This window comes from Siniperca chuatsi, linkage group LG16, assembly GCF_020085105.1.
Source record: "Siniperca chuatsi isolate FFG_IHB_CAS linkage group LG16, ASM2008510v1, whole genome shotgun sequence".
In the NCBI taxonomy this organism is placed as follows: Eukaryota; Metazoa; Chordata; class Actinopteri; order Centrarchiformes; family Sinipercidae; genus Siniperca; species Siniperca chuatsi.
In genome coordinates this window covers 14,866,358-14,889,703 of record NC_058057.1, presented here as the reverse complement: position 1 = coordinate 14,889,703, position 23,346 = coordinate 14,866,358, and the positions used below count along the sequence as shown (strand labels likewise).

General features: G+C 40.7%; 1 protein-coding gene across 4 annotated transcripts in view; it reads left to right on the top strand.

The window, feature by feature from the left end:
* LOC122862869 (disheveled-associated activator of morphogenesis 1-like) overlaps positions 1-23,346 on the top strand; it is a 49,753-nt gene that overhangs the window by 3,744 nt on the left and 22,663 nt on the right. For 2 of the 4 annotated variants that reach the window (XM_044168681.1, XM_044168678.1), the window contains exon 2: positions 22,027-22,316. In XM_044168681.1, the coding sequence (XP_044024616.1) occupies positions 22,131-22,316 (186 nt within the window). In that variant the 5' untranslated portion in view covers positions 22,027-22,130. Of the gene's footprint in view, positions 1-10,728; positions 10,752-10,776; positions 11,074-22,026; positions 22,317-23,346 lie in introns of those variants that run through there. The other 2 variants (XM_044168680.1, XM_044168679.1) reach the window with 2 other exon arrangements.

Genomic DNA, 23,346 nt, shown 5'->3' with positions numbered 1-23,346 from the left:
GCTGATTATTCTCTCGATTAATCGTTTGGATTACCGAATGTCAGAAAACAGTTAAAACTCCCCTGACAGTTTCTGAATCTATACACTTGAGAAGTTGAAACCAAAGAGTTTCTCATTGTTGCTTGAAATATGACTCAAAGTAGTTGCTGATTATTTTTCTGTGCATGGACTAATTGTTTCTACTCGATACGCAGTAATGAAGTTCAAGAGGAAAGTGATCAGTCTCAAAGATTCTTATATGTTTTTGTTCTTTGCTTTAGACCCATATCAGAGTGCGACGGCCTCGATCGCGTCAGTTTCAGCAGCAAATGTATCAGAGCTAGAGCAACCATTTTCAAAAGAGTCCAGTGATGTTTACATCGATGAAGTGACCTAAAAAGTCTCTGAATTGTTTGGGGGAAAGGTTCTTCCAGGTCAGTATCGTTTTCTGCTGGTCCTGCTGGTGTCAGAGCTTCATGCTCTCAGATCAGGCTCTCTCTTTATGATGTGTAGTGGATCCTGTGGGATAAACTATGGACCTGCAGCACTCTGCTGGCCCGCCATGACAATAGGCCTGTATGACTGTTTGAATGTGCCATTCTTTGTGCGGTGTGCTTCACTTGGGCCAGACAATGGCTTCATTTAGCATCCCTTCTGTGTCGAGGCCTGCTCTGTCACCATGGCACCCCTGCCATGCCACACCCTGCCCCCAGTCTGGTCCGGCTTTGCACTTGTCCTCCCTGTTGGGACAGCTGGGCTTAGACAGCCATTGTTGGCCACACCCAAGATCCAACCTCACATTTTGAGGATTGTTGCTTTGTGGCAGAGCTGGAAAACCTCTCAGCTCGTTACAATTTTCCTTTGTAAAAAGTTGAGTATCATAAACCAAAGGGTCATCTAACCTTGAGCTTGATGGAGACCTGCTAAACATCATTTACTGGAGAGAAAACCCCCTGAAAAGAGTCAGGGATTTCCTGCAGTGCCACCTTGCCTGAAACAAGGACCACCTCCTCTAACGTTATAAAAAATTACTCTTTTTGTGAAATTAAACATTTTAATTTAGGGAGAAAGAACAGTGTTGCTATTTCTCAAAAGAAAAGCCATCATATTTAGTGAAGCTATTGTGGCAGTCACCTACAAACTAATTTGATCACGAGACGAGATACGTGGCTCACCACCTCAGTTTTTCTGAGCGAAACCCTCAGTCATAGTTCTTGATGTGACAATTTTTCTGTATTAACTTTGCATCTTGAAAAGAATGGCATCATTTTGGACAGATAGTATATTGCATAACCTCTGCTTATAGCCTTGTTGATTTAAAATAACTTGGTGCTAAGAGCTTGACTTTGAGTACACCCTTTACAGTCTGCCATTTGATTACACTTTTGAAGCGAACAGAAAATATTGTTTTTTTTTTAATTTAAAACCTCCCTGTTTTCAGTAAAACCACAAAAATATATCCTAAACATTTACGATGGCAGATGAGTTTAGATACCCACTGAATGGCTGCACATTGCTTGTCACATTGCTGACTCTTGACCTTCCTGATTGTTCAGAGGTGAAAGGGTAGTGCACCCTGTTTCCAGCTCAACCACTCAGTGGTGGCAGATTTTTAATGAATGGGCTTTAGGTTGACAGCTTTCAGACCTTTTGGTGAGTAATAGATCCTTCATGGCAAGTCATCCACTCTTTCCCCACTTTTTGTTAGCAAAAAAAAATGCATCGCAGCTACTAGATGATGTGAACTGGTGGGAAAACCATTCACAATCACTGCAGATATTACGAACTGTCACCTTTTATTTGCTGTCATTTTACATTCTAATTAATAAGATTATAAAATCTGAAGAGCCTAATGTCACTGTTAGAGTTTAGTATAAAGCTTAACATCTTGCAAAAGTTGGCACATAAGCCTCCATCCACTGAAACCAGTGGATTTGTTAGTTGTATTGAGCGAAGTCCTGCCTAGTCACTGGTGTCGCAGCACAGACTCATCTCCAAAGAGCTCCCTCCAGAGAAACAAGCCTCGATCTGCAGTCTTATGGTTCTAAAGCTAGAACTGGGTGACCTATAAAATTATATTTTGGGCCAATCTGAACTTGTTGCAGTTGTACCCTCGAGAGCACAGTACAAGCTGTGCTACTTCTGATGCCTGCCGAGTGTTTCTTTTTTGAGACAGTTTAAAGAGGTAATGACTTTATAATCAGAGCTATAATGTGTAAAATAGTCTTACAAATTGGTCAACAAGACAATTTTAAAGCATATTATGATATTTCTAACCGATAGTAGAGTAATATTACCTTTAAATGGGAGGTTGTGGTAACTTATATATTATGAATTTTGTATGTTTACCATTAGTCTTCAGAAATCAGTCTTATCCACACATCCAGGTGTGTTTTTTAGCTGTGATATAAGCAGGAAATGACCAGAGCTTTCTTTATTATTCTATTCTTTATATTACCAGTTTTATCCTGTAGACAGTGCAACAGTAAATCTATTCTATGAAAAATGGTTTTCCTTAGGAAATATATAAGACCACATTGCAGAATAAGTAAGGACAGAGCAGTCAGTGTTTTTGCACACACTGAGCTGTAAACTAAAGAATTTTTACCCAAACAAAGCTAAAAAGATTAAGTCCTCTAATTGCTCCCAGCTCAACACAGTTAAAAATGCACTATACACTCGAATAAACATTTCAGTTTTGGGAAATAGTCTTTCCTGGTTGAGTGCATGTCATTTTGGAGTGACATAATTGTCTCAGGCTTTTACAATATGTCACATGACAGAGGCTGTATTTATACTTGCTTGGTTTTGTTTCTGACTGAAGTCTTTTAATCACTTAATTTTTTTCAGCCTGTGTAGTTTTTAATTAATAGCCTTGCTTTGCTTTTCCTGCTCAAGAGTGGCATTCAGTTGTGGTTAACAAAGTTCGAAAGTGACTGTTCTCTTGCCAGACTGAGAGAATTGAGGCAAACCTCACATTATTATGACAATGAGCATCAAAATTAATCACTTGTGTGCCTCAGCCGCAAGATGTGGAGAGTGTAGCCATGCTGCTGTTCAAACAAAGGCAGCATGTGGGTCCTGTCCTATGTATGTGTCTGTGTGTGTGTGTGTGTGTGTGTGTGTGTGTGTACGTGTGTGGGGGAGTCCCATAACCAGGATGTTGGTTTGGGAGGTGGAAGGGGGTTTTATGGGCCAAGTGGGATTCATGTTTCAATCCTTGCTCGCCTCTACCCCCTTTGTCTAGGTCACATTATTAATGTTAATTCCCAAAGCAGAGATGATGGAAATGAGAATTTTGTATGAGTTTGCAGTTTTGGTGGGTCTGCAAGGCCTCTACCTTACTTTTTTTATTTGATATTCTTGCAGGAGAGATTCCAACTGGTTGGGTGCCAGCATTTTGTCTGACAGCAGCTTTTGTGCAGTCATCAATTCAGGCTACTACTTGTAGTTGTGGTAATAACAGCTCAATCACTGAAAGCTGACGCGTGTTCAACATATCAAAGCGAACCTCATCACGTTCACCAATACAGCTTCCTTACTTAGCCCGTATAACAACATTTCAACCGTTAAATACTAAAGTTCAGCACATTTCCTATATGTCATATCTTATCAGGGCACGTTTACAAAGAGGATTAATCTCAAAAGATGGAAAACTGTGGCAGTATCCGGGAAATTCTGAGGGCACAGCTTTAACAGTAACAAAATATAAAGCTTGTTTTGATGTCAATGCCAAACAAAACTCAGCTACAACCAAATCACAGTTTTCTAATTTCAAGCCTTAAGGATACATATTAATGCTTTAAAAATACTCAATGGACCAGAATTACATGAGGATTTGCAGAATGTGCCGTACATCCTGTTTGATTAATTTCTTCGATTGGAATAGGTCAGATGCCAACATGTTTCTTTCTCAGACACAAACCAAAGCATGCGTAACAGGCCTTGAAACAGCCGACGGATATCAGATTCAGCAGCAGACTGTGCCAGAGCACGGCATGCTTTATCCTGCTCTTAAAATGCTGCCGCGCCCTCCAGAAAGCATGCTCAAGTTCTGACAAGTTGTCAAACTAAAAAAGCAAAGACAGAAAATAATGTTTAGGCTATATCTCCTATCTTTCTTTCATTCATGAATTGAAAAAGTACAGCACTGAGGTGAGGATTAAGAGTTGGCAAAAGTTTAATTCATTGGACCTAATCATGGATGGAGTTAACTTGCTTTGCAAAGTGGACTTCCTTGATTCAAGATAATCCTCTGCATAATATATGGAAATAAATGCAGGCTTTGGTTTGTCAGTTTCTCTTTCTGTTGTTTCTATACCTCCTAAGCTGAAATGTCAATGGTATTTTTACCACGGTAATGTAATTTCCCGTTAACTGTGTTGGCGTCTCTGGAGCCGGTAATGTCAGTCATGCACATTCTTATTGAATTTGTAGAATTTGGGATTGTTTAAAACAGCACATTTTGTTTCTTTGTCGTTTTTGTTGTGAAGCACATTGTGACTTCTTACAAATAACATTCATGAAAGCCCAAAGTAATGAATCGCAGCCTGGCTGTAGACTGAAACTGCTATCTTCCTTCTTTCCTGGTACAGTGTATCGACAGGTAGGAAACGTTTTCTGTTTATTTGAAAGATAGCCACAGTAGTCAGCTTCTTGCCTCCAGGAACAGAAGGCGTTCTGGTTTCCTTGGGCAGGGTTTTCTGCTATGATGAACAGGTTCCCACAGTATAACATAACTGTGCGATAACATTACTGTAGAAAAGCCGTCAAAACAGCCATGCAGTCAGACGAAACCAGCTGCGTCAACAGCTAAATGTTCCTCAGGAGTGATTGTATTACAGCTTCTAGTGGCGACCATTGTCCGCGTCCATATTTCTTTCATCTCTCACAGTTATGTAACTTGTTATACATTTACCAGTGTTATGATTTTGAGGTGATCCGTTAGAACAACTGGTTCATCTTTCATTGCTCTAACTCTTCAAATAAAGTGTAATTTGGGGGTTGTCTGTTTTTAGGAAAATTACAATGATATTAGTAGATTATAACAAAATAATTACTCAACAAACAGTCCCAATGTTTCCACGTTATAGTGTAGTGCTACCCTGAACACAGTGTTGTTTGTGTCCCAGCAGTTGATAGCCGAGAGGCCACAGGGCAGAGGCTGTCAGGTCGATCCTGTTAAACAGCAGGTGTCCTTGTTAACGTCCCTAAACATCCGTTTTCTGCTGCTTGTGTTTTGGTTTCATTCTTCATTGCACTGCCCAGCTCTTGGTTTAGGGTTCCCAGCAGATTTTCATAGCTTTAATATTTAGTTTTGGCTTGTCTCATCTCAGGTTGTTTTTCCCCACTGAAATTATGACACACTCTGAGATAAGCAGCTTGTAACTCAGCCATCCAGCCATGCAAGATGGCTGCATACTGTATGCCGGCTTGGTTTCACCGTAGACTTTGCCTCTGTGTCAGTCATGCGTCCGGCTGGCCATAAGCCAGTCTCACATCAGTGTTGGCGGTCAAAGATGAGGCCAAGACCTCAGACCTTTTCTCATGGATTTAGTCCGGTGAACTGATTATCAGAGCATCCATGTGTGACATTAGCTAATAGCTGCACAATACTTTGAAGCTGTCTTCACCCTCAGAGCAGACTGGATACTGATTGGATTATGTTGGATTAACGTTACTCTATTTGATTTGTTTGTTTATATGCTACCTCTACTGTCTGCATTATGCCCCCTCTGCTTTCTTATCTCTCTGCTTGAAACATTAACCACTGATTTCTCTGTGCAGTGAGCTTGGCCTACATCTGGAAGGATCAACAAGTTAAGCCACAGCCTTTTAACCCACAAATTCTGACAATCCGTTACAAGCACGTTCACTGCAGCTGCAGCCATTCACTTCATAATATTTTTGCAGCACTGCCTTCCACTTCCTCCGAGAAGATCTTTTATCTTTGTAGCCCTAAATTTTCCTGTGAATAAAGAAGTCAATTTAAAATTTGAGGGACAAAGAAGTAGATAGCAATTTACAGTTTAGAAAGTACCATACTTGTGTGGTTTACTAAAATGCGTAATTTTTTTGCATGTCAATTACACATGTTCTAAATGATTAAATAATGATTTATTTTAGTACATATCTACTCTAAATGTGAGATTAGTGGCTGTTTGAGGGGGGATCAGCAGTTGAAAAATAGCCTTGTCTTTATTAGATAACTGAGCAAAGAAACTACTGAAAAACAATGTTCTCAAAAGTTTGATTGTCCAAAGACAATCAGACTTTGACAAAAAAAAATCTTAACTCAAGGTCGACTTACTAGCTTTTTCCAGTCCTGTTTCCATCCACTGAGGAAGAAAGTAAGATGGGTTGAATGCTCGGGAAAAAGCTAGTTGGTGGACCTTGACTTAAGATTTCTTTGTTAAGGACAAGACTGAACTTTTACTCTCAATAATCAGACTTATATATAATAATATCTGTTTATAAACAGATATTCAACAATATTCACTGAAATATGAAGGGAAGCTACTGAAAATGTTTTGGAAAAACTCATATGCTTCATCATGTTAGAGCTTTTATAGGACAACAGGAAATAGAGGCACACTCTTTCTGATTATGTGAGAGAATACATCATAATCATGTGGGTACTCCAGCCATGACATATAACAGGCCCATCCCTACCATTAGGTTAATGTTGTTATCTCCCTACCACAAGCTAGAGTTTTCCCACATCTATCTTCTCTTAAAAACACTTTTGCTGTTTTCTTTCACAAACACTGCTCCTTTTATCCCACCGCCTAAACTGGAAAGTGTTGTATCCTTACTTGGACTTCCTTTTCATGTTTGCAATTGCTTGACTGCGTTCTAGAGATTAGTGGGTGCAGAAAGTCGCGGGGCCCTTCTGGGATGGACCTTTCTATTCCAGGGGGTAATTACAAGCTTTCCAGAGGGTGGGTAGAGACCAGAAGGACCCTTTCTAATCCTGGCATTTCATTTGTGATCGTTAGGGTCTCCTACAAGGGAAGGGCTGCATGGGTGGAATTTATGGATATAGCCCCACCCTGAATGAAACATGTGTACGGTGTAGCCCTCCTGCCTTCCACCACATGATACCAGCCATAATATTACGTTCCCTTTCACACATTCCTTTGCAGCAGTCTCAGAAACTGTTTTTTTATTTATGGGCTGTCAGTCATGATTCTGCTAAGAATATGTTAATCATTAGCATGCAGCAGAACTTTCTGCTCATTTTCACAAACTCTTCACACTGAGATGCTTCACTTAAGGGGTTTTCTGGATACATGTCTTCTCCACTATTTCTATCAGTTCCTGTGTGTGGGGCTTTTGACTGACCCCATGTTTCACACTGTGAGCAGAACGATTAACACTTCACCAAAGTGTTTATTTTTTGTTATGCCTTGTTACATTGTGCCTTATATGTTGTTGTTTCGTCTGTGTTGCTGGCCTGCTTGCTACGTCAACACACGACACAAAATCATAAAAGGCAATACCAAAACAACAGAAAACATATATTATTGCCTGTTGAAAACCAGAAAGAAAAGGGTAAAGTTGCGATTTATATGCCCTTACATGCTTAATAATTAACAGAAGAGTTCAGTAAAGAGAGAAAAAGGTTCACAAGGTTTGGGGCTTCAGTTTCTGTTTGATTAGTTGTAGTAGAGTATGTTTAGTAGCTTAGCTACTTCTTACTTTCAAATGTGACAATGCAAATCCTCAACTTAGTGCTGGAATGAAGAGGTTGTCATGTATTATGTCACTAAAACTTGATTGCTCCTGCTGTAAATGTGCATGGTCCTAGTATTGCTGAGTGTCAAATGGAACAAGTATTCTATAAAGCCTGAGTGTTGGTGATCAGTATTTTATCCAGAGTAGAATCCACGATAGTTAAAGCCCATTTTCTAGAGATCCCTCATCCAAAACATCCACTGGTGGTGACAATGTCCTCATACCTTACACATGCATCTTAAATTGGTTGCAGACAGAAACAGGGAGGTTAGGAAAACCTCAATCTCTATTTCATAAAGTTCTTTGGCTTTAGCTTGTGTAGCAGGCTGCCTTATGTTAAAAACACTTTCTTTTTATATTACATTACAGTAGACACCTAAGAGACACAGTAACCTCGCTCTTCTTAACTTGGAAGAGAGATTTTGATCATTGAAGACTAAAGGAACAGACAAAATTCCCAATGATTCAAGAACAACCAAAGATTCACAAAATATCTCACGTTAAATCTTCCATGTCACCATTCACAGTGCCCCATACATTTCCTGTTGTATGTACCTGGTGCCCTTGAGGTCACGAAAACATCAGTCCTGGCTTTTATTGACATGGATGATCCGTCCCACCAGAACAGAAGCCCTGCATGAGAACAGGACCTGTCTGTTATTCCAGCTGCATGACATTCTTTTTAGAGGCAGCTACCCAGAACCGTACAGCTTCCACTGTTATCCAGTGGCTCGCCACTGATGTCTGTAACACCCGTCCTGTAGAGATAAACTGTTTCACATAAGCCCAGTTTCTTGGCTCAAACCACAGTGCAGTGTCTCAAATCTAGGCAGAAAGTTTCACTGCTCAAAAGATTGCATTAGATCAGCTAGCATGACGTGACTTGGAAGTCGTCCAGAAATCTTAAAGCTGCAGGCGACTTTACACATTTGCATCTCCAAATGGCAGCGAGAGGCAGCTGTTTGAAAACTTTGAAGTTTTAATAACCCAAAAATCATGTAAAGTAACCTCATTGACCTCCGAACAGCATACTCATGTTAAGTAAACTGGTTGGTTTGTGCTGCTTTATGGTTAACGGATGAAGCGAAGGAGCATTTCTAATACTGAATGTTGCTGAGTGCTCACTCACAAGGAACAAGTTTGAATCTTGCTTTTAGGTTTGATTTGTGACTTCCTTTTGGCAGAGAAGTGTCCAAGTCCAGAATTTTCTTGGTGCGTAATGTAAATCCATAGTCTCAGTATCAGTCTCAGTTGCAGGGCATGTGATACTCTACTGTGTTTCTGCCGCATTTCCTGATTATGCTGATTGGACAAAGCTGTGTTGAATGACAACACATACAACAAAAGCACTGTGATGTCTTGTTAGCGTGATAGCCATCTGTAATGCTTGGCTCACTTCTGACGAACAGGAAGTTAATGACATAATGATAGATGACTCTTATTTTGTCAACAACTACATGGAAACCTTTAGGGCATGAATCAGGTAGATGACTGTTCTCTTATGAGAACATGTCTGATTTTCTCACCTTCTGTATTAACAGGAATTGACAAAGTAGTAATTGGTTTGGATGCTACAGCCTCAAGAATGACCTCAGAGTTGAATCAACACCCCTGTCATATAGTCTCAACAATATTGTAACATTATAAACTTCTTGAGGTAGAGATGTCCTGATCAAGTTTCTTTTGGCCCAGATCCCGATCTAAGTCCTTTAATATTGGGTATCTGCCGAGTTAGACCTGATTCTTACATTTACGTAAATGTTGATTAAATATATATCAGACACATTGAACAGCTGTAGCCTTCTAAATTCTGCCCACCTTATTGTTAAATAGCTTGCGACATCCCTATCTTAAAGATAGAATTGCAGGGCTGTTGGTTTGGATTGTATTTGATTTTACAGCTGTTGCTTTTCTTGTGTCTACACCCTCAATTACCACAAAATGGTATCAGTGCCCTTAGCACCATCTGACTAAAAAGGAGCAGTATTCCCATTTACGAGATCAGTTATTAATGTATTTGAACACCAACACTTTGTTTTATCCATGTTTCATGGTGAGAGCTTCGTCCATAAGAGTTAAACAGTCAGAAAGGTTTCTTCAGAAAGGTTCTTTAGTGGTTTAGTTCAGGTTTCCCATTTTAATATTGCCATAATCATAATATATATATGAAATGAAGGACCTGACTGAAATTGTTTACTGGTTTTGTCGCGAAAATCTTGCAGCAAAAGGCTAAATTACTGTGACGTGTACATATGTTTCAAGTGAAATACTTGATGAGCATCCTCCACAGAAAACCAAATTCCTTACACATTTTCATGACTTTGGTGTTTATTCAGTCCAAAACATATCACTATGTTGCAATGTAGGAATGTTTATGGATGCTGGATGTTGTGAGTTAGTAATTAGCTGAGATGTAGGAGTGATGCTTGTGCTGTAAATCATGTAGGAGTGTCTGGGATTGTTTAGATTAACTTCCTCTGGATATTTTGTCAGTTGTCTCATCATTGCCAGACTGTTTGGGTGGAATGTGTGCGTTGTTTTAAGTTTCCTGGGCTGAATGTGTTTTTATTATACACAGGAGGAGTTTAAGGTAGATGGGAAGTAGCTTTTCTTTCTTAATTTTTGTTTTTGACATAACATAATTTCTTTAGTCGCCTTGTCACACTTTCACTGCCTCCCATATCTCTCCCTCCCACACCCACATTTACACCACACACGTTTTACACCTTAGCTTTGTTTCCCTCCTGCAGCTCTCCAAACAAGCCCTCTCCAAACAAACCCTAAACAAGTTGTCCAAAGCCAGTGTAGGGGGGAGGGGGTGTGCTGGGCGGCGGCCACGGCTCGGCTGCATCCTATTAGGACTGGGAGTGTTGAAAAGGGGTGTGGCCTGGAGCCAGTAACATCTGCGCCTGTCCCCTCTGCCCCCAGAGCATTCTGCAGAGAAAGGCAGAGAGAAGGGAGGGAGTGGATACGCTAAGCAGAAGTTCTCGCCGGCCAGCTGGCTGTTTGCAAGATCTCAAACAGCAGCTCATGCTGTATGGTGATTTTATCCCTTGTTTGCCCCCCGCACTCCCCCCGTACCATCAGAGAAAAATAGTCACCATCTATCTGGGATTTTCATCTCGGCTGATTTTGACAGCCTCTGGGATTCAAGGTGCTTATTTAGCCGCTCCAACCCCGAGCAGAAGACTTTGAACCTGCGTGGATTACATACCCTGCGCAGGAAATGCTCTGCTGCGTGCTGTGTACAAGCATCGTTTTTTCTGTCGACAGTGCAGAAAGCGGGATACTGCAGTGAGTTGAGGATATAAAGGGAATGCTTAGAGCACAACAGAGGCGAGCTCACTCCTGGACAGGGTAAGACGAGCTCAGTGAATCTGTCTATTCTACCCTGTAATCAAATGAGTGCAAGGAAAAGGAGTGCAGGAGCCGGCTATCTGCTGATAGGAATGTGTGTGTGGATTGCATGTGACCAGTAGATAGTCTGAGGCTATCAGTGTCTCTGTTTGTGTGTGTGTGCAGGGGCTGCTGGTTTGCTTTATCGCTCCCCAGGATACAGGCTGGATTCCTCTCACCAAGACGTAGGTGATTGTGTCATGTCTGTTTAATTAGGAGGTGTTGGTGCGGGAAACAGTGTTTCCATAGTAACGAGGGGGGGGTGACAGGGTGCTCCGGGGCTGATTTCGTGGTGAGAGAGTTGTCCTGTGTGTACGGGGAATGCCCCATAATGACAAGGCTGGTCTGTAGATAGGGTGAGGTGGTGGCAGAAATATGTGCACACACAGACAGAGGCTACAGGCTGCTACCTCCCACCAGCTTCTCTCTGTGGTTTGGCGAATGTAGCCCGTTATCAGTGTCAAGTGAGTGTGTGAGGGAGAGAGGATGGCATACCTTTTTCCATGAGAGGGGTGGAGTGCAGATAATCAAGTCAATACAAAGGAAAGTCACCTTGAGCAGAGAGGGGCTCATTCACCTCGCTCATTTCCTGTCGCTGCCCATCCTTCAGGTTCCACTCTCACTTCCTCAGCTTCTCTCGAGAGGCTATGTATACTCTACATCGCATGTAAATACTATACAGACTGATGTATTACAAAGGACTGACAGCTAGGCTTTGTAGCTCTGCAGGATTTCGTGGTGCCTCTGAGTGATGGCAAGCTAGATTTTACCCTGTAATCCTTAATGGTTTTGTTATTTGTTTTTGTGCGCTGAATTAGAGAGACAATCCTATTTTCTCCCCTATAAACATCCAGAGCAGATTAAAAAGGAGGGTAATGTGCGGTGGAAGGGGCTTACATTAAATCACCCACCCACCCAGCTTGCACCGGTCACCCACTGCTCTGGTTACCATAGCAACTGAGGAAGAGGTAGGGATTTTTAAAGGACAGGCTGCAGCTCAGGGTATCCTAGAAGAGATTACAGCGCTCTCCACGCCCCATTATTGGCGATCTGAGAGGTTATCCGTTTTACTACTCAGAAATACATTTGCGACTAATATTGGACTGTGTCCAGCTGTGGTGCACATAATAATGTTTACTGTTCCTTCTGCCACACAGAGGGAGATCATGATGACGGCTGTTGGTGCTTCATGATGTTTTCAGTCATTCAAAGTCCACAGCTTATATCTGAACTCACCAGCTGTTTATTCCTTTCTGTTCTTTGTTGATGCTCAGCAGTTTCTCTTATTTTCCAGTTTTCTGTCATTCACTACTAATTTACAGTGATGCTGATCTTCTAATAGTCAAATCTTTAATGTTGATAGAAGCACAGACATAACCTAGATGACATTAATTCGATGATGGTAGTGATTCTCTTCCCTTTCTGCTGATAGTCAAGAGCTTATTGATCCTGTTCAGTGGTCTCCAACCTTTTTTGTCAGATGTACCCCCACAGCCCTATCAGACGACAAGTATGCCTTCACCGACACCACTCGCCATGTTTCAAATGTTCATTTGAATAGATTCTTAAACTGGATGTTATTAATTAGGCCTATATGAAAATGGATATTATTTTTTAATAAAAATGAACTTTCAATGTTAAGGCGATTTGGTCAAGTTTGCTTTTGTACTACTGCAAAGTGGCAAGAGCTGGATGACTCAACCATTTATCCATTAACTGTTTGAACTTCTATGCTTGCTTGCTAACTAGTTTTCACGCACTCTCAATCTCAACACATGGTGTTCAGGTGTTGCACCTGACTCAATATGTGGATAAATTGTTTTAAATCAAATTGTAATTTCTATTTTTCGAATTACTACTCCACAATCTTTGCACGCACGTCCTGGCAAGTGCAGAAATAAGTCAAGTACCCCTGGCTGAGAGTTGTTGCTCTAGCTGAATCTGCATTACCTACATATGTGAACACTCTCAGAAGGATTTTCTCTTAATGATTACCAAAGTATGCTGTCGTGGTTATAACGTGAAGGATGTAACAGGAATAGTCTAAGTGACAATGTGGTTAAGACCCTTCTCTCATAATAAATTGAAGTTTCTTGATTCTCTAGTCTCAATGCTAATACACAGCATTTTCCCACTATCTGCTCACTGAATAATATGCTTTGCTTCATTAGATTCAAGACATTACAGTACACTTGTCAGGAGCTGCACATGCAGAACATCCAAAAGTAAATACAGCTGAGAAAAAAACAACCTTGTAATTTATAACCCAAACTTGAACTTTTCATGACAAATACAGATCACAAAAGTTAAGCTGCTGTTGTGAAATGGGCAAGTTGTTTGCAATGTCAACACCTATGCTATGTGTTAAACATTGCTTTTTTAAGTGCTATTTTTAAACTAAACTGCTCTTTTTTCACTGTTTTGGAACACAGCCAGCAAACCGAACCCAGATGACTAAGCTGAAATCCTAGCAAGGATATTGTCGCATGTTTGAGTAGTTTCCCTCCTTGCCCCGAGTCTAACCTCCACTCGAAGGGTTGACCCGAGGAAGAATGCTAACATGTTTAGAGTGGGGGGTTGGAGAGTCTGTCTGCAGAACAAGTTTGACAACCTTGCCTGTGAAAAGAGCAGCAGCCTTTAACCTGCTTTTTAATCTTTGTCCTCCCTACATTTCAGCCGCACACTCCCCATTCCTAGTTGTACATTTTTTGGGTTTGCGGTATTATTCATTTATGTAAGAATTAAAGGGGATTACCACAGAATTGCTTTTTAAATTGTGGAACAGTTCAGTGTGTTTTAGATAACATTCAGTCTAATCTCTAACAAAAAAAGTTTATTTTTCTATCTGTGACTATAGGCAAGTATATGATCATGAATTCTCCTCACAAATTCATTTCGGAGATCATACACATTTGTTCAAAGCATCCAGCATCTCAATGGATCAGAGGTATAGTTTAACATATATGGACCATCTCTAGGCTTTTAGATCATTGTAGCATCTCTTAAGGGGAAAAAACAAACTTGTAAAAGGCTAGAGGGTACCACAAATTAGATTCACCCCTGATTGAATCTTTCCCAGGCAACAAAACAACTTAACTGACAAACATCTCTTTATCAGTACTTTGTTCATGAAATAATGCTGTGGCCCTCTGCATGAGGAATGAACACAGTAAGTTAGTCAGTTTGCATTGATCACAGCCTTTATCTTCTATTCCTGTTTGGCAATGATTTTGGACCAGATTATTAACCTTAACTAACTATTTAAAACAGGTGGGGCTAGAGATACAGAGGCTGATCTTGAACTAATATGAGTCATCACTGTCTGACTGCGACAATGTCTCTGGATGAAACGTGTGAAATATAGATAGAGTTCCCTGCTTTCAGTTACAACAGATACTGCAGTGTCTGTGTGTTGGTAACAATACAGAACTATATTTAGCTTTAGTGTGTACTATTATATGTGAATATTACAATTATGATACAGGCCTAATGTTCAAATCAGTACACAGACAGAATTTTTGATTTTTCCAGCTGTCGTTTAAATAGAAAACCGCAACGTTGTTGTTCAGTATTTGGTGTTTGAACACAAGGGTTGAAGGGTTCGGTTATGGTATGAAACATTTTTCATAATAGTATGGAAATTTGCCCTGTTGTTCCAAATTAACACATATGTGTATCAGTGCATCATAAAAACAGGAAAAAGTACCACACCAAAAGAATCACATTACATTCCAGCAATGTTTTGCACAACAGTAACCGCTCACAGTAACTTTGTCAAAATCCACTGTAACCCGCAGCTATGTAGACAAGTATAAAATATATCAGCTGGTGGAAGAAATGCTTCTTTTGTCTGTCTCTGTGCTGTTATCCCTTGCTGTCTGCACTCTCTCTGTGTCCCTGTATGTTAATCCTGTAACTTGAGAGCCACTTCAGCACTACTCCCTCTGCCATGTAACATCAATGCTCCAGAAGCAATACCTTTGTCATATCTTGACACACAATCCTGTAATGTAAATGCACATGAGCACACAGGCATCAGAGCTGAACAGCTCTGCTACTGTAACACTGTTGCTTTCAGTGTTGTTGTGTGACTGGCCGCCGCTGAGACGTGATTGATTTTAATCTCCTCTTAACCTGCCAGTCAGCATTTCTATCATGGCCCAGATATTTTCTGATGTGTGTCCAAGTCTGAGTCTGTTTACTCATTGTGTACTTAGGGCGCAGTTAAGTAATTGGCAGAATGAGCGTTATGTATGCTATCCAGCTGTGCAAGACAATTGGGCACCGCTGTGCCATTTGTACCATAGCTAAACTAGAGAAAATCAGACAATGTGAAACGCCATGTTTAACATGAAAATAACTGTCAAATAGCTACCGGTTTTCAGAAATAACATGGGTTGATCAATAGATCAGTTCAGTTTACTTTCAGTTAGCAGTTATTAATGTTGGCTTTGAGCAAAAACACAAGGGAGTTTTTCTGGATTGGGAAAAAGCTTAGCAATACATGTTCTGCAGCTACATTGAGAAATGGAGATTGTTTTATTACTTTTGATTGTTGTTACTATTGAGCATTTTGTGGTTGAGTCAAAACAGTTTTGAGTTTCACAGGTTGAGCAACTTCTCCGTGTCCAAATACTAGGCTGCTGATTGATTTTCAGCTGGGCAGCTCCAAGCTCAGGCTGTGTGTTTTGATGAAAGGACTACCACTAGCCTTCACTGTGTGACTCCTCAGTCTTTTGTTTGCAGCTGTCCAAATTGATCCAAAGTAAATTAACAAATGTACTCTCAACAATCGTGGGGGTTTCCAAAAGTCCATAAACCTCTTGAGTGAAGCACATTGCAATCCCCAAACCACGAACTATGTCTCCAGTGGCTTTTTTTTTATATATAAGTACCCTTTTATGTTCAATGGCTTTCAACAGTTTAACAGTTTTCAGTTTTGTCAGTGTGAGAAACACTGTAATGCAGTGTAGTGCAATAGCATGAAACAGCACTACCTACAATGTTGAGTTCCTTCGCCCTTAAAATACTGCAGTGAGATGATCATCAAATTGCAGGTCTGATCCATCCCAAAATCCTAAATCAGAAAAGAAGATTAAACTCCTGTGCACCAAATGCCTTTCTGGTCCGCCTATAACAGCTGCAGCTATACTCTGTACAGCCCAAGCAGTCAGTTAACAGCGGTTCCATATTTCTATTTAGTTTTTTCCTCATTACAGTTAAACCCAGAACAACACATGAAATTATTTGGGTTTTGTGTAGCTGTTAATGTGACAGGATGATAAAAGCATGAATAATTGTGTGCTGTCTCGGGTTAGAGGAATGGCAAAAAGGATGATAATAATGCTGACATGGCGCTTTATTGATTCCATTTTTCGTGACAAATTTCATTTTCATTTGCTCGCTCAACAGAAAGGTCAGAGGTCAGACAGAACAATGTCCCTGGAGCAGGGAGGGAGTATGTGTCTTGTTCAAGGACATTTCAAAAAGGTAGATTATTGCTAATTATAGCGCTTGAGCCTAAGAGAGACACACTGTCAAGGTGAAACAACCCTGCTGCCTAATATGAGGTTCTTGTATTGATTGTCACTGCTCTAATTCTCACATTCTTATTCAAGGTTTCCTCTGTCACCTTGGCTGTAGAACTACTTCACTTTGCTTAATTTAGAAATATTGGGGCACTGTTCTGCTGTGTCTTATCCCAACCAACATTAGTGGCTGATGATTTAGACAGCCATAGCAGCTGTAGATATCAAAAATTAAAAGTTCATCTCAGCTCCAGAAACTGCTGAGAGATAACAGCTGGTGCAGAAGAAGGTATTTCAAACATCTGTTTTCAATACATTACTGTCCACTCTGTTCTCTCACCAAGGTTGAATTCCTGCTCCGAGTGAGGCACATTTTGGCTTATTAGCATCAACTTTAAGTTGACCTGTTAGTATTTATAAATTATACACAAAGCCACCTATTTAAGAGCAAATATTTTACGAGAGACCACATAATTACTATTAGATTATATATTTTTATTTGAATTTGGTTTGGTTTAGAAACTGATTTTCTTGTTTTAATGAGTAGTTTGATTGCACACTTGCAAGTTTCCTTCATGTTTGGCAGTATCCAGTATCCAGTACTTCGACTTGCGGTTGTTATTATGTGTTTCTAAGTCTTACCAACACCACAAATTCAACTCAGTTGGGCCTCTGTGATGGCCTCCTATTGGGCTATTAAGATTATGTACCTTATAGGAGTACTGTGGCAAGGGAGGACACTGTTAGATTGGCTTTTGTACGAGCAACTCAAGCAGCGGCAGAGAAATCAAACCCACATTATTTCCACTACACACCATGTACCGTCAATGCTGATGCCATTCACCAAATAATATAATCTTGAAATAAGCTTGAACAGCAGAGGAGGCTGAAGAGATGAGTAAAATGGATAGAAAATCACAGAAAAGGAAAAGAGCAAAGTTGGAAGAAGACAGCTGGATGAAAAGTGTCATCTTCGAATTTTTGCTCTCTGTTCTCCATTCCTCTTCGCACATGTTTAGTAACGTGAGCGCCTTTCTGTGTTTAGCTTAAGATGCTCCTCTCGGCTTCTGCCTTTTCTCCAGCGGACCTGACACTTCTGCAGATTTAATGGAGAGGTCTTGGGCAGGCACCATGCACAGGCTCACACTCACTTCACAAACACTGGGATTCTTTTTACAGTCTGGACTCAGGCCAGGTCACCCGCCAAACCACATGGTCACGAAAACAACAAAGCTATCCAAGGATAGAAATCTACTACAGACAAAGAGAAGAGTGTTTGCGTGAATATTGGTGGGCGGGTTTAATTATTGGATGTGTATGAATGAAGGAGTAAAAGAATCTGCCTCATACTGTAAGCAGTGGCCTAGAAAAGTAATGATGTTTCTAACTATTAATTCTGCTAATTTTACTGCTTGGACAACTAAGGTTCAGTTTGACTGGTTGAGTTGTACATGCTTGATTTGGGATTTGAAGTACTCCGTGATCCTTCTCAGTTAGAGCAGGTGATAGTAGAAGGTGGTGTTGTGTGGGTGTTGTTCAGGGTCACAAGGCTCACCTGGCTATGAGAGGAATGTCATCTTGTTCTAACAGGCCTCTGTTATGTTGGGAACCTTGACCGTCTGACAGACAACCTCCTGGGGCTAATGTTGGAGCACTCAGGTCTCACAGGTTAACAATTACAGCACAAACACAAAGTCTTAACAGTGACACAGCCTGCATGTTCAAACCTTATACGCTCTCCCTCTTTGCCCTTGTTGTCTGCCTCTTTCTACCCTCCCCGCATGGCCGAGCCGTGGCACATCCACAGGTTCCTGTAGCTGGAGGGGGACCAGCGCTTCTATGAGCTGTGGCTCCTGAGTTTATACAAAGTTTACAGCTGGCTTTAGCTAATGGAAAAGATGGGCAGTTTTGTGGACTAATATGGTCAAAGAGGGCTTTGAATTGCTTCTTCCCTTCATGCTAGAATAGATGGTGAGCGTGAAGCCAAGCAGCTGCTGCTGAGGCCTATGGTAGTCTATTTGGAAATGTCAAGGATGTGTCAAAATAAATATACTACTCAGTGTGTTAGTTAGAATGAGCTGCTGTGTACTTTATCCCACGTGTGGCCACTGGCCTCAGGTACCTTTTCTATAAGCTTTTTCATTCACTGGACTTTGTATATATAGGTACAATTGCTGTCTTTCTTCAGAAAAGACTGTGGTAATGGGATAAATTTGGCTATTGTTAGTTTTGTTTGACAGTTTGCCCAGCTATTACTAGTTTGTTGGCCACCAAGAGACACAAGTGGTAATTTGGACTAATGTCTAGTGTGTCTGATTAAATGGCCATTGCAACAAATCATTATCAACACAGTTTACCTTGGAACAAAATATTGAATTGTTAAATGGTATCTTATCTTTGTGCTTTAAAGTGTTTTGATTATGTTCCTTTTTGAGATTTGCTTCTTTTGTTTTTGTTAGCATCAGCATATTAAAGGAGACACAAAGATCAAAAACATTTTAGGGTGAAATATGAAAATAATATGACAGATTTCAAGATTTTCTGGTGGTTGGAAAAAGTCACAGAGAACTCTAGCAACTGTTCCAAATTTGAAAAGTATAGCCGCTGGATAGAGGAAACACAGATGAGGCCAAAAAGTGACCAAAATGGGACAGTGATGGCATCAGGCTTTATTTAGGTAGACCACAAAATTGACTTTTTATAATTTGACTCTACTTAGACAAAGTTGCCACAGGAAATGTCCTCACTTTCCCTTTTGGAAGAGATAACTTTAGCTGTCGTCTGTTGCCTCAGCCCACTGAGCACAGTGACTCGCAATCTTCGATTCCAGTGAAGTACATGATCCTACCAGGTTAAATTTAGACTGCATCACACTGCTGATGATGCATTTTGTCTGGGTGAAGCATCTGACTTATAGGAAACCACTGGAAAGGTCAAGCGAACTTTGTTAGTTGTGTTCAGCGGGCTGTCTGTCACCAAGAAAAGACATCCAGAAATTGCTGCAGGTCAGCGCAGCCTCTGCGGTTATGATACTTGGCATTGCACTGCTCGGCACAGCGGGGAGGGAGACTGTAGAGCTGTTTTGTGACATGCTAAGGACAGTGTCCTCGTGGATATCTGGACCACGTCTTTATTTGCCAGACAGCAGAGAGGTCTTGTGCACTTCCATTATTCCTGCTTGGAGTCGAGCCAGCAGGTCTGAGAACACACACTGCAGCTGTCTCTCCTTACTCTGTTTTGTTTGTTACAAATCAAACCTGTTTATGTTCATGTTAGTGACATTCGAGGTCCGTCTTGTCTCAAAATCTTACCTTTTGTTTCAGTTTTTAGCTTTAGCAACAGAGTACACTGTCACTCTTAATGTTTGAAAAGCTGTAACCAGAGAACCAAATACTCCACATACAGTTCAATCTGATCCCAGGTCGAAATACTCTCTGAGGAGATGACATACTGTAAGGGCTGTAACATTAAACAAGACCAAGAGTCTACAGCCAACGGCTCTATGAGGCTTTACTTTGGCATAGCGGTGTTTTGAGCTAAATTCTAAAGCTAGCATGGCAGCATGCTCGCAGTAGAAGTGCTAACATGCTGATGTTTAGCAGGAATAATGTTTACAATGTTCTCTAACTTAGTTTAGCGTGTTAACATGCTAATTAGCACTAAACACAAAGTATAGCAGTGGCTGATAAGAATGTCATTCGTTTGGTTTTAAAGTATTGGACAAATAGAAATTTTGACCGCTAGATGAAAAGTTAATGGCTCACGTTATTAGAAATTATCCTCAACATCTGACACCTCAACACTGCTGTCCCTAGAGCCCCAAAATACCATGAAGCATTTGGAAATCTACTTAAATGGGGATGTTTTGGGGCACATTGGATCTTCACCTGGCTGGACAAAACTTTCTGTAATGTGCTCAACCCTCCTCATCAATGCTGTTCATTTATGACAGCTGATCTCTGTGTATTTTTATCTGTGATATAGAGGCAGGGCAGATGGGGCAATAGTCCAAATGGATTGCACACATTTCCTACATTACTGATCAAATTGCAGCTGCTAGAGACCAGACCAAATGTGTAATCGTGTCTTCTAAGTCAGAGAGCCTGGAAGGGAAAGTCTGGTGATGATGATTACCAGGATGATGCAATGCATGAGTTTGACGTAAACTGCAAATGTTGCAAATTTCACTTGTCATTTGAACAAGATGTAGGCCGACTTACACACCTTATAATGACTCATCTCAAGGTTTACAAGAAGGCCTTTGCCCACGATGACCAAGCAAGTATTCAAAACAACAAAAAGCCTCACACACCTCTCACCATGGTCATTGTAGACACATCCCTCTAATCATTGCTCGACAGGTCTTTAGAGGAAAGCCAATGCTGAATAGGAAGGAAGGGGAGATGAAAAGGCCTGAAGACACTAATCCTGGCAAATTATGGTCTCCATTTCAAACATCACACTCTCACGGGGCCCTATTGTGTAAACAGTATAATTGAATCCTTCAGTATTTGCCCCCCCGATACGGTGCATTGTACTTTCCTTTCAAAAATTATGACCCTACGTCATTAACTGTTACCAGGGGCAGAGGGTTAGGTTGTAAGTGTGGAAAACTCATAGCCTTAATAAGTAACAGTTCTACTCATGACAACATGGCCGAGCCAGTTAGACTGTATATTAAGATGGACAACATGACTGCTCCCCAAAAGTGAAGCCAAAACATCTCAATCGCCCCCCTGGTGGCTGGCTGCAATATAGGTCATAAACCCCGCCCCCTCCATGTTAGCGGATGGGAAACGAGCCAAACTAAAAACTCAAAGTACACGTCAAATAAATTTATACCAAAGATGGTTTCTGTCATTTTAGCTAGTTCTTATCACGCTGATGTATGTTCAAGTGTTAATTTTTCTGATAAGTTTGGTTTTAATTAGTTATTTGGTGCTATAAAAAGGGGATGATTGACAGCTGAGCCAGGCTCACGTTGGACAGGATCTCGATACCGCGGCTCCAACTCTACTGCGCAGACTCTGGCTCCAAATTACGTCACCAGCTCAAGATGACAGCGCCCGTATCCGGGATATTTTGGCTTCATTTTTGTACAGTGGGAGGAAGTGGAGATGCGTCGTCCATAGAGCATTACTGTGGGGCTTCGGATTTTATCTAAGAGAACAGAAAGTGTTAATCTTTGTATTTAGTACCATTCAGATGGGCAATTCTTATTTATGGACCTTATTATCTGCTATTGTTCATCTCTTTCTGAGAAAACTCGGCTTCTGTAATTGATTTTTGTGAATGCCAGTTTAAATAGCACAAACTTCACTCTGCTGACTAGACTAGATTTGGTTTTGTGTTGAAAACTCACTGTGTCCCTTCTCCGTGTCTACAGCACTCTCTGACGGAGGCCAAACTCTGAGGTGGAGGAGGCTGTAAAGGGGCCCTGAAGGAGCCTCCCACCCTCCCTACCTGACCAGCCAGACGCATCGGACAGCCATGGCTCCTCGGAAACGCGGCGGCAGTGGCCGCGGTGGCCTCTCCTTCATCTTCTGCTGTTTTAACAGCAGCGATCACCCGGAGATCACCTACAGGCTGCGGGAGGACTTTGCCCTGCAGGCCATGGAGCCGGCACTGCCGATGCCAGGATATGATGAGCTGGATAGCATGTTCTCCGAGTTGGTGGTAAGACATTGTTCAGTTTTTTCTTGCTGAGGAAATTCAGGCCAGAGTAATTGTCAGACTTCAAAAGAAGCATTTAATTCATGTTTCAGTAAATATATTTTAAATTTGATTTAAATAATTGGTCTGGTGATGTTCTATATTTTTCTCAATGTCAGCAAATCCCTTGAAAAGACCAAAACCAACAATGAACTGATCCTACTAACAAGTTTTGCCTGTGTAGCTAAAGCCTGATAGAGCTTATTCCTCTGTGCCTTAGACCTTCCATTGTTGTCCAAAAAACTATTAAAAACACACAAATGAGCCACAACGTTTCACTGGATGACTTGGTTTTTTTTTATTACCATGAACATGGCCACTGTAGTTTATTTTGAGTTAATTGAGTTAACCCGCATACACCATCATTAGAGCCTGACCGATATGGGATTTTTGAGACTGATACCGATTTTAGAGGGGAAACCGATTACTGATATGGCGGCCGATATAGTGAATTTTTGAGCTGGAATGAAAATAGACCTTTTCTATGTGGATTTTGCACCATCATGCCTATGCAAAGGTACTCAAAAGGCTGCTTTCTTAAACAAATAACTTTATTAAAGAATATTTAAGTTAAATATTCTTTAACATGTTAAATAATTTAACAAATACATTGTCAGCCAATTCTAGAAATGAACACTGAGAAAATAAAGAATAAATAAAAATAAAATTAATAGCTAAGTAAACATCAGTACTGTTCAATATCACTCAGTTGCTGAAGTAGCAGGAAATGTCATGGAAATAATCAAGTAAAGTACAAGGACCTCTAAATTTTACTAAAGTACAGTAGTAGTACAGTACTACTAAACGTACTTAGTTAGATTCCACCACTGCTCTCTACTAAACCACATTATTGTTTAACTTACTCTATCAAGCTCTGAGATTCATGCTACAGCTTTGTTCCGATTCTGAACCATTATTTCAATGAAATGAACTCCAATCAGAAATGCTTTTTTTTTGCTTATCAAAACATGTCATCTGTAGCAATATTTCGCTG